Below are 12,283 nucleotides of genomic sequence, written 5' to 3' on the forward strand. Positions count from 1 at the left end.
GTGCGATTCTTTTGCTAATTTGCAGGATTTCAATATTAAAAGTACTTAAATCCGCTTTCAAAGGCCCTGCTTCCCCATTCATCTGGAGTATTTCCTTCTTCTGAGAGGAGGCTTGCTCCGGGTTTGCTGTTCTAAAAAGCCTTTCTGTCCAAAGAATGTCTCCGTTCTCCTCTTCTCTTCTCTTCTCTTCTCTTCTCTTCTCTTCTCTTCTCTTCTCTTCTCTTCTCTTCTCTTCTCTTCTCTTCTCTTCTCTTCTCTTCTCTTCTCCTCTTCTTTCCTCTCCTCTCCTCTTCTCTTCTCTTCTTCTCTTTTCTCTTCCCCTCTTATTCCCTTCCTCTCAGTCTCTCTCTTATTTTCCTTCTATTATCTCTCCCTCCTCCTCCTTCTCTTCCTCCTCCTTTCCCTCCTCCTCCTCTTTCAATTTGACCTGAGGTGGAGGGTAGGAGGAGACAATAAAGGAGGACTGGGATGGAATAAGAAGACCCGGTGGGAGAAAAGCAACCCTTACCAACCACACACTGTGAGGGCTGGGGGAAAGAAATTAATACTAAGGCCACCCTTATACTGATTCCCACCCCTGTGGCCAATGAGGCAGAGATGATCAGTAATCATTTGGTTTTCCTATTCCTTGATGTGTGGGTTTTGCCTGGCCACCTGCTGGTTTCTTCTTCCTTTGCCCAATTCCCACAGCACACCCCGTTACACACACACACACAAGTGCACAAGCACACATGACTTACAAGTACCAGAATCCTAACTGCATCCCCTTAAATTTTCCTTTCAGATGATACAAGCAATACAAGTACTAAGGTTTCATCTTCTTGAGTTAGAAAAGGTAAGCAGGAAACAGCAGTCCCTGTTTTCATGACCCCCACATTTTCTCAACTAGATGACTGGGGATGTTACAAGTGTCTGGGATGGTGGATTACACATCTGGAGATGTTGATCATGCTCCCTTTTCAACCCAGGGGCTCAAAGGACATGGGAATCAGGGCAGCCCTGACTTTTAAAGCCCCCACCCCCAGGCACTCAGGATTATTTGAAGTACTGCAAGAGCCATTTGTGTTGCTGGACACAATGTCTACTTGTGTCTCTATTAGCCCAGCTCACCCTGGGCCCAAATTCCCCACTGGGTGCAAGAGAGAGAAGACTCCTCTCTGGGGTATCTTTGCAGTGATACACAGGTCAATCATTTCCCCAGGAAACACACACAGCTCAGTCACAAATGTCCTCAACTCTAGAGTTTAAATGTTTCTGAGTTATTATCAAATCACATTTTCGTCTCTGCTCTCCCAGTGTGAATGCAGTTACTTCCAGTCCAGTCTCTTTCTTTATTGTAACTTGTTGCTCAGGGGAATCCCGGGAGAATAATATCTATTGCCACAATTGCTCTATTGTTTCCTTGCCTTCAACTCTTACACCCCTTAATTAGAGTTATTTTGGAAGACACCACATTGTTGCTCTTTACAAATGTAACCTTGCAACCTGATAGTCTTCCTCTTTAAAAATGAAACATATAAAGACAACATGAGCTGAGCTCTCACCATGACCCTCCTCCTAGGTCCACGAACTGTGTGATAACTTCTGCCACCGGTACATTAGCTGTTTGAAGGGGAAAATGCCCATTGACCTTGTGATTGATGAAAGAGATGGAAGCTCCAAGTCAGATCATGAAGAACTTTCAGGCTCCTCCACAAATCTCGCCGACCACGTAAGTCTGCAGAGCCCGTGGAGTTCTTTGAAGGCCACTGGGCAAAGCATTTTTTTTCTGAAAACCTTGTGGTATTGAGTTCACGTGTCTTGTTTTTAAATTGTTTAGTCACTTTTGGAGTTTTCGTTCCTTTTCTCACTATCAGTGTCATGACCTTTATTTTCATTTCCCCTTTCTGGGACCCTGCCCTTATTTATGGTGAGAGGCAATGAACCAGGGAGTTGATAGAATGATTTGTGCTCTTCATGTGTAAAGTTGCCGGAACCTGGTGACTTGGGAGTTAGCAAAGTGTCTTTCTGGTATGATGGCTTCTGTCTTTTCTGGTTTCTTTCTGTGTGTAAAGGCATCAGAGATAGCAAGAGACAAAACAGTTAGCTGGAGAGGAAGGAATGGAGAGTGGGGGGAGGGGAAGGGTGTGTGTGTTGGGGGGGTGGAAACCAAGATGAGAACTGGGAAAGGGTAGGGGGGGTACCTATTTCTCTCCTAGAGAAGACAACCCTGAGAATTCCTGGCAGTTTTGCACTGCATTAACAATAAAAGGAGTGAATGAACACATTACAATCCTCAGGACTTTTTGCTCATAGAAACTTATTGTCAGAATATGGTCTTATTGCCAAGTGCCTGAAGCATCTCTATAATAAAAGAAAGCAACCTTGATGAACCAAATTTTAACACTGTATTACAGAAAGCTGAAGGGAATTAAGATTGAGTAACCATAGGTTAGTGGGTGCGCTTTAACACTTTAACAGTTGGTGACTGAGGATGGAGAGCGTAGAAGATGCCCGTGGATGTCAAGCCAGGAAAGGAGATTTCTATTCTTTCTGTTCTTAATCCTATTTTGGAACTGATCTAGTGAATCTGATGGGGGTTTTAGGGGGGGGCGAGGGAAGCATATGTAGTGATACTCAAAATCTGAAGAAGAAGTAGAGAGAGGGATTGCAGCTGGCAGGGATGGTGGAGAAGGCAAGAGTGGTGAGGTTAAAGAGTGGGTGTGAATAGCAGTGTATTTTGGGAACTCAAGCCGGGAGGTGGGGGACATAATACGTATATACTCATTGAACTCACAACCTAAATGATGCAGGCCTGAGTCTGGGTAACTTCATGGTTTAAGTATTAATTTAACAACTCCATAGGAGTTAAGCAGGCATTGAGGTTTGAAAGCAGTTTGCGCTCCTTCGAACTCCAAATTCCTGAGTCTGAAAAGGAATGAACTGAGCTACCTAAGGAATAATAGCTTTTCTGTAAGTTCTCCTCTCCCTCTACCAAAAGTTCTGAAAAGAAGCAGCCATTGATTTTAAAGATTAACCTTTGTTCTGTGTGAGACAGCAGCCTCAAAAGTTGAAAAATAATAAAAGAAAAGCTATGGCATCGCCTAGGAAGCCCAGCTCTGAAACAGAATCAATGTTGCTCTGCTAAAAGTTCCTACACTGTCCTTACACTTTCCTGTAGGTGACAGGAAAAGTGGTCTGGGGCAGTTTTATATATCTTGGATGTGCTTGTAGGTGAAATCAAAAAGGTGTAGCAGCTATTGGAATGTATGTTGCTTTTCTGTGTCTCTACAGCATGTGTGTGTGTGTGTGTGTGTGTGTGTGTGTTCTTGTGGTCCAAGAACCATGTTAGCTTCATGAATATTTATTCATTTTTGTTCTTTACTCATTTCCATCTTTTTCTGTATCTGAGTTTGTACGTATTTGCATTATGGGAGTGGAGATAGAGAGGGATGTATTTACATGGCTTGGAGCATGAGGGGTCCCTAGTTCTTTCTACATCAGAAGCTTTTCTCATGTCATTTTGTGCGGTCGTGACTACTTGGTTCCCAATAACAGTTTTCCTGACAATGGTTGTTCTCGTGGATGTATGGAGTTAGAGGGTGTGGATGTTTCTGTAGAAGAAATAAGATAAACTAGATGTTTTAGTGTATTGGCCAACATACAATGCCAATTTGTGACGCTACCGTAATATTTAAACACAGACTCAAGAAGAAGGTGGTACCTAAGAGAATAGTGCTTGAATAATTTAACAATCATCATCTTCGGATAAAAGAGTCAACTGTAGCATTTGTTGCTACCCTTTCAAGCCCCCAATCAAGTAAATATGACAACTGATTTATTTTGAATCCACGAGGGCTTGCCACCTCATTGGGCGTCATAATTTAAAGCCTTTTATTTCCTAGAGATCTGAACTACAGCATTTTTTTTTTTTTTGCTTTAGCCCCCTGCTATTTGTTTTGAAATGAAGCAATAATTTGTTCCACCAGCATACTGAGTGGGGAAATGGAGAGGTCTGCCCCATGCTTGTGCTTCATGCGGGATGAGAGAGAAAACCCTGAAGGCTCCACAGCGTTTTAGGTACCACAGGCATATTGACTGCATTTGTTGTGAGGCCGTGCCCTCCTACCTGACAAAGGGCATCCGTCTCGGGCTTTTCACCCTCTCCTACAAACTTGTCATCCCTCAGCTCCTCAGTCGAAAGAGAGGAAAAAGACCACAGAACCCCTACCTGAAATTGATGTGTTGCGGGGGAGGGAGGGCACTTTCAGCATATAAATGTGTCCAATTTGAGTCATCAGGTTTATTTTTTTCATTTGCTTTGATATGCATATTTAATGCCTTGCCCCGGGCTGGATCTCATTTGCTGCACGCTGGTGCAGAGGTGATGATCAGCCACTTCAGAAGAACCCAGACATCGCGTTGTTTTCTCCGTTTTATCTGTTGGCCCACCATTCTGATCTACTGAGCTACCTCGTGGTTTTATTTGCACATGAAATGCCGTGAGCAGTTCAACTTATTGGCTATGAATAATGACAGCTAAAAAAGAAGTGTAGTTTCATTTATTGTATGCCAAGGTTTCTCTTGTGGAGGTGACAGTTTGTGACAGCTGTTTGACACCCCAAAAACACATACACCTCTATCCTTATTAAGTGGTATCAAGCTACATTGTGTGTGTGTGTGTGAGAGAGAGAGAGAGAGAGAGAGAGAGGGAGCAGGCAAGGAGAAAGAGTGAAAGGAAAAATGAAAGACTAACTTTGTAGTTCCATGCACTGAAAAGCAATGAAAGAACTATTAAGGGCAAGATATTACTCTCCAATATAGATTTCCATTCTCTTTATTAAAACGCTCGAAAGCATAAATGAATAAAGGTTGTTGAATGAATAAATATCTTCAAAGCTAGAATTCTCAGCAGACTTTTAGGAATGACTTATATGCACTGCTACCCAGTAAGACGTGCTAAAACCACGTTCTAAAATGTCACATAAGTATTCTTATACAACATCGATGCATTAAGAGAAAACCCAGAAAGGTCTTGTATTTCATTCTTTAAATTCAGTGAGGATGCTGGATTTGTTCATTTATTATTTACAAGCAAGATGTGTGTAACTTCCAAAGGGGGAAGTTTGGAACCAAAGAGAAAATAAAATGTGCAACTTTGGCTGCTGTATTGTGTTAAGTAAATTCATGAGGGATGCTTGTTTTTTTTTTTTTTTTTTTTTTTTTCTTTTAATATTAGGATGTATTTCTATCTCATACCCTTACGGTAGAATAAGGATAATAGGTACAGGTAGCAAATGGCTCTGACAGTGTTCCTCAGAACACTGCTGAGGGAAAAATAGGTGGCAGTCAAAGGAAACTCAGCTGTGTTTTCCAGCTGCAGCTAATGTTAAGTTTCCCAGACATTCAAATTTATCATGTTTAAAACAAACATGTCAAGAAAGCATTTTTTTTTAAGTTTCAACTTGGAAACTGTCGTAAAATAATTATGTTTTTCCTAGATTGAAAAAAAAAGGTAATATCCAAATTTTCTGTTTTATATAATTTGAGATCAACTTTTTAGATCCAGTACAAATAAGTGTCATCATAATATTTATGCATAAAGATATTAAATATCTTTATATTAGGATTACGTGACCAAAATGTACTTGCTTGAAGTGTTTTCTCCTAGCTACGCTTATATGTAATGCATATGGTTATGTAGTAATGTTATTCTTGCTAACAGTGCTAAACAGCTACATTTTATTTTCTTTGAAAAAGTTAAGTAAAGATAATATAGTGTGATGTGGATTAATATGAATTGGCAGGTACCTTAAAATTGCCTGGCTCTGATAACATCATAAATAAATGATATTTTATTTTCATTTCTGTGCTGAAGTTTAAATGAGCATACGCTGCTATTGTTTTGCATTTCTGAATATGTCAAGTGTATTCATGTCAATACAGCTTTAAAAAAAATGGGTTAGGTCAGAGGAGAGAATTACCAGAATCTGCTCTTGACAAAAAAACAAACGGTCAAGTGCCGCAAGATAAATTCTAGTATTACCTAAAGAATTAGAAGCGATGAGAGTGAGGAGAGCATTGAGTTTGAGTGCTTGGTCTATTAAAGATCAAGGAAGAGTAATGAGATTTGATATTAATGTTAATAACGTGAGTGATTTCTTTGGTCTGTTCATTTCTCACACTGAAGTGTGACACTAGATGTTAGGCTGTGCTGGATCCAAAGCCTCTGGGATCAAATTCCAGAAAGTTTTACTTTGTTATTCAGTGTCCCATCTTAAGGACCCTGATGGAGGACAGTGCTTTCTGATAATTGTTGCTGATGAAATTTCTGCCTGTTTATTCGTCATCAAGAACATTTATGTCCTTGACGTTATTTAAGTTGTGCAGTTGGTGTAAGTCTTCAGTGTAACTGTGGTGAAATGGAACCTAGGTACACTTGGCAGTCATATAGACACAATGCCATGAGCAGACTCAGCGTTATTTGACGTCATTGTGCTGGTTGTTTATATACTAACTGGTCTACAAGTTATCCCAGCATACTTCAGAATCATAGAAAGCATTTTCCTGTACTCTGTGTAGTAACAAATGTATTTCTGTCTTCTTTGAGAGTCTACCACTCAACTGAGCAATCAAGGGACAATGCACTTGTGTGAGATGTGCGTATCCATTAATTCCCAAAGAATGATTCAATGGCGCAAATGTTAAAGCAAAAATCTCCAGTTTTATTTACATTTTTAAAGACCAGCTTATAAAAGCACATACTGGTGTCCTGAGTTCTTGGTCAATATTAACAATTGAAAAGTTGCAATTTCAACATTTATTCCAGCCACACTATGGACATTTTTAACGTGTAGACTTGAATGCCACAGGATAAGAGCGCTTGTATCTTTTGAATTTTCAAAACAAGTTTGTTTACACTGTTAACTAGAACTTAAAGCACCATAAAGCCATAGGAAATGAGTAACTTAATATTACTTGTAAGTATTAACACAGATAACCCTTCTCTTTGTCGTTTAAATGTGTCAAGTCACATGAGTTTGTGTACCTCTTCAGCTAATGAACAAGTCTTTGTATTTTCTGTCACTATGTAGCTATGAACGCAGATCTTGAATTACTTTACAGTGTTTTTATGCTTCCTATGAACTTCTCTGCTTGATGTTATTTAGTTATGTGAGTTCTAGAATAATTTGTTGGCTATTTTCAAAGTACTTTTCAAAATAGACATAAGTGGACATGACCTTGAGAATTATCTTGTGTGACTGCATAATTTTAAAGAGACAAAGAACATAGTCCAAAAGGACATCAGTGAAGCCTTCACTCCCAGTCACATGACCTCTTAAAGGTGGCCCTAAGAGTCTTGATTCTGTCCTTCTGTCTTTTTTCCTATACCACATTCAGGGAAATAACTTTTCATATAAGCCCCCCTCCCCCCCAAAAAAAAGAAAATGCTCAGACCACTTTTGTCAAATCTTGAATGAAACAATGGCTCCTGTTCCTTTCTTCAATCCTAACACATTTTACTTCTACACTTTTATTTGGAAACTCTTACGCATTTCACCCCAGTGACCCCACAAATGAACTGTGCTCTATGGGGACTACTGTGACACAGGAAGCACTAGCAATTGGCCAGGACCTATTAAGGATGATCCTATAGGCAGGCAGGACCCTCACAGAAGTGCTGTTTTGGTTTGAAGTGTAATTGCAGCCAACCTACAACCTCAACAAACGCGGTGAGCCAAGGATTTGCTTCAGGTGCCCAGAGACTCCTGTCCTCTCTGTTCTCTTTTCTAGATTTAGCAAAATTCAATGCTGGTGCTAAATCAATTTTTTTTTAACTTTCAAGGGAGCAAACACTGGCAGGATTGTGTTTTCTAGGGAAAGCCCTGTGCAAATGAGGAGGCAGGGAGAGCAGCCGAGCGCTCTCCTGTGGCCCTGCTACTACAAGCTCTGCCCATATTGTCTCTTGCTTTTATATTAATTACAACTTGCATTATCAGCTGCGAGTCTGTGGCCCAGCAAATAGAAAAAACTGCCCCAGGAGACGTTGCTTCTTGTATCTATTTCCCATCTCCTATTGTGCACTACTCAGTATTCACCGCTTTTCTCCTGGTAACACTGCTCTTTAACTCAATTATATAGAGAACAAGGGGAGTACCTTCTTTGACTCCCAATTACTAATGCCGCTGGGAATAGAAACATGTTCCTTTCTTGCCCTGGGGTGTCTTGGTGGTATTTTTGGCTGGAGAACAGAACATATATCGTGGAATGTGTATACTCAAGCTATCATCTACATTGGTGTACACAGAGAGCAATTCTCTTTTATTTTCCTACACACGTCGTGTGTTTTTACATGCCTCTGCCTGCCATGTTGGTTCAGGATTCACTCAACTTCTGCTTATAATTTGGCAGAGAGCCATGTGGCTATTCCTGAAGGATGGAAACTTGGAAACTATCTAGGAGGGGGGAAAGGAAGCTATAGAACACACAAATATTTCCATCTAAGAAAAACCTCGGTATTATGGGTAATGCTTAATGTTGTCTATGTAGGGTTTTTTTTTTTTTTTATGACCAAGAGAACTTGTTTATGTTGCCCACATTACACATGTTCGTCTTTACATATGATCACATCACCATGTATAGCTTTATAAGTCACCACCCCAGAACTTCCAGGGGGATCTGTCTGTCCGTTCTTCCTCAGAGCAGATGACTATCATGAGGCTCTCCTTAGTTTGTTTCAGTTCCTCCACTGAACAAAGCACAGGAGACACCAAGAAAATGTAACACTTTTTTCAAGAGAGTATTTTCTTTTTCTTTCTTTCTTTTTTTTTTTTTTTTTTTTGAGAGGTGAGGAAAAGAAGAGGGAAGAGATTAGGGAATGGTAGATAAGATAATTTAATAAAGTGTGGTGACTGCACTGAAAGTCAAAGACCTAACTTGGTTGGGGGACCCATTCTTGTTATAGCAATGGTCACAAATGTGGCTTACTTTTCACTCCTGGACGTTAGAAGACACCTGCTCCAGAAAGACACTGAAAAGAGAGACAGTAAATTATGAATTAATGAAGCTCGACTTTAAAGTCCTGCCCAGGTCTAGCTGATAAGAGCACACTCCTGGTTTTTTGTTTTTTTTTTTTTTTTCAGTTTCAGGAATTGCTCAGGCAAGAACCATGCCCGTGCTTAAAACTGAAAGCTTGCTGTCCCAGCTCCATCCGAACAATTACGTAACAGTGTCGGATGACATTTGCCTTAAAACATAGTTGAGGTGTTAGTGGCTAATTATTGTAATTTTCATGAGGGGTAAGGAGCTTTTATAGCAGGCAGCTTAATAAAAAGCCCGCAGTGAGTAAAATTAACATCGCTGGCTTGTACACCAGAAAGTTTGGTTCAAGGGAAGCAGCCTGCAGTCCATGCGGTCCATGCTATGGAGAAAAGCACACGCCATGTTCCTCTCTCTCTCATCCCCCCTTCTGTAATTCCTCTAGCTTTTCATCTGATCACCATCCAGTAAGTAGATGACATGAGGAGACTGCAAAGCAGCAGACATCTTGCTCTAATACATTCTACTCTCTTTTATTTCCTGATCAATCCTTTCTTTCTTTCTTCTTCCCTCACTTTCTTTTCTTCTTTCGTTCTTGATACAGGATCCCACTGGGTAGTCTAGATTGGACTCAAACTCATGGCAGTCCTCCTGCCTGAGTCTCTTGAGTGTTGGGATTATAGGCATGTGCTACCATGCCCAGCTAATTCCTTAATCCTCTTTTTCCATCACATCTTTATTGTAGAGATCTGAACCTAAAACTATATTTATAGTCATGATTTCTACTCAAGGTCTTGACTTTGAGTCCCTGGCTTGCCTGGCGACACCTCCGGCCACCCTACCTGACATTGATATTGCTGATCACAGAGATCATCTAACAAAATTCCAAATATTAATTTACATCTGTTTCTAGCAGATCTATAGGAGGAAAATGTTTGTTGTTATTGTTCCAAGTAAAGAGTATTTCCTTCATTTGTCTTACTTTGGTTTCTGGCTTTATTTCAGCGGCATTATCTGCTGTAGGTACATTATAGAGTCAGTGTTGAGAAAAATGACAGACCAACTTTTTTTCCTAATAAACTATATGTCTTGGTATCATGGAAAGATTACGTTCAGATACTATATGCACGAGTGGTTTGTATGTGGCTTATGTTTGTTCTTAATTATTGTTTACCGAGTCTAGTAAAAAGCAGAAGTATACCCTGAGAGATTGATATATCTTTAAATCTTTGTCCTGTACCCTATACCTCAACCCTAAAGAATTCACTTGCCTATAGGTCCACAGGTTTAGTCAAAGTCATAGCACATGGGTGACAAGTGTGCAGATTTGACGCGAAGGCTGTTGTGTTTCATGTGTGGTTCCTGCTCTCCCTGTCTGCCAGAGGAAATTCCATCTCTGGCCTGCCTTCATGTGGGGCTGATAAAGCCCTTCCTGTACATTAGAATTCCTGTTTCCCTTTAAGCTACAGCAGGGGTATTGGGAATGATCAGGAAAGGGGAGGGGAAACAGGAGACAAATATATCAGCCGAATAGCATGAGCTGGTACCTCCTGCCCTGCCTTGCGTCAGTTCATCCAAGTTCTTCCAGAAGCCACCTTTCAGTCACTGAAAGCGAAAGTCTCAGCTCACTTGCTAAGCCGCAATCTCCCCGTGTTAGTTTCGTTTTAAAAATTACCATTTGTGCAAATTAAAGCAGGGTTTGGTGCTTTCTGAGATATTGATGCCATGATTCATTTTGCTTCTGTTGGTTATAAAAATCTACCTGTTGATGACATTTGGAGAGTTCAGACAGACTGTTTTAGGAAAAGGCAATTGAGAGGGGTAAAGGCATGTCCCATCACACACTGTTAATCCTGTGCTCTTTTGAAGGGAGTGTGGGATTTTGTAAAGGTTCGTGTTCTGGTGGATCTTTCTGTCTGAGAGCACTTAGGAAAATGTGCCCCAATTCTAACAGAAAAGCTGAGAAAGACATTTGAAGGCAGTTTTCCCTTACTTCAGAAGTCGACTTTACTGCAGTGTAACTCTGCATATACTAGGATGTACACACTTAAAAGAGATATGTCAGTTAGTTCTAACAAATGTATATACTGACGTAGCAGAAAAAGAAGGCAGAGAATGCCAGGCCTGTGGCCACTTCTGAAAATACTAATATGTACACTTTTTTGTTTTTTGTCTCCCTCTGTGCCTGTCTGTCTTCATGGCTCCTCATTTATGGCTCACATGGTAACTGTGGGAAAATTCCTTGGTATCCTGACATCAGAACCCTTCATCCTGGCGAGACCATGATGACGCCACGTCAACTCACTCAGCAGGCACCCCAGGACCCTCCAGTGGGGGCCATGCTTCCCAGAGTGGAGACAACAGCAGTGAGCAAGGTAAAAGGTTAAGAATTTTCCTTGTATAAAAGTAGGCATGACCAAAATGGCTTTAGCATTTCATAGTGTCAATCTGTGTAAACAGGAGAGGGGCAGGTAAGGGTGTTAGGGAGCGTCCTAGCCTTTCAGTAGGAAGACGGGCTTCCTTGTTAACTTTATTTAAAGAGTCAAAATGACCTATCTAATCTTTAAGTCCACATTACAATAGTAATTGATTAGTTCTGCCAATTTTCTTACAAATGTGGTTATCTACACTACTTTGGTGTATTTCAGATAGACAGACCTACCTAACAGCTATAATACAGTGGTCTGAATTATACTATAAATAGGATATTTGCTAGTAATATTTACTAAGGAGTTCTTTATAATTAAAGCAGCCCTGATGCTAAAGCTTGTAAGATTAAAAAAAAAAAATCTGTTCTTACTAACTCCAGAAATATGAGAAAGGGGTTTGGAGAGATTTATACAGACTCTTATTTTAGGAAGATAGATTTTGAAATCCTTCAGATGTTGTTTGTTCCTGCTTTTATACAGCTGACACAGTGACTTTTGTCCCAATTCAAAAAAAAAAAAAAAAAAGAAAAAGATTTTCAGAAGGCAAATAGGACAACTGCAGATGTCAATGAAGGCTGCTGCAATTTGCAATGCATTTTACCCTTCACAACAGAGAGCAATTACGTGTTGGTAGGAATGACTCTTCCATGGATAAAATAATCATTTATGACTGTTGACTGTGGTCCAGGAATTTGTATAGATTTTACTTTTTAATATTTTACGTTAGATGGTGTCTGGTCTCCTAGGTCTGTTTTATCTCTGTTATGATTCTGTTTATGGCCACAATATTTAAGCATTAGACAGGCTGTGCTGTAGTTACAGGACATTTAGAAGAG

At 40.2% G+C, this 12,283-nt stretch overlaps 1 protein-coding gene across 7 annotated transcripts in view; it reads left to right on the top strand.

Moving 5' to 3' along the window:
- Meis2 (Meis homeobox 2) overlaps positions 1-12,283 on the top strand; it is a 203,288-nt gene that overhangs the window by 7,645 nt on the left and 183,360 nt on the right. For all 7 annotated transcript variants that reach the window (XM_060371782.1, XM_060371780.1, XM_060371781.1 and 4 more), the window contains 3 exons: positions 785-835; positions 1,562-1,711; positions 11,279-11,393. In XM_060371782.1, coding sequence (XP_060227765.1) covers positions 785-835; positions 1,562-1,711; positions 11,279-11,393 — 316 coding nt within the window. The remainder of the gene's footprint in view (positions 1-784; positions 836-1,561; positions 1,712-11,278; positions 11,394-12,283) is intronic.

Source organism: Meriones unguiculatus, chromosome 18 (assembly GCF_030254825.1).
Source record: "Meriones unguiculatus strain TT.TT164.6M chromosome 18, Bangor_MerUng_6.1, whole genome shotgun sequence".
Taxonomy (NCBI): domain Eukaryota; kingdom Metazoa; phylum Chordata; class Mammalia; order Rodentia; family Muridae; genus Meriones; species Meriones unguiculatus.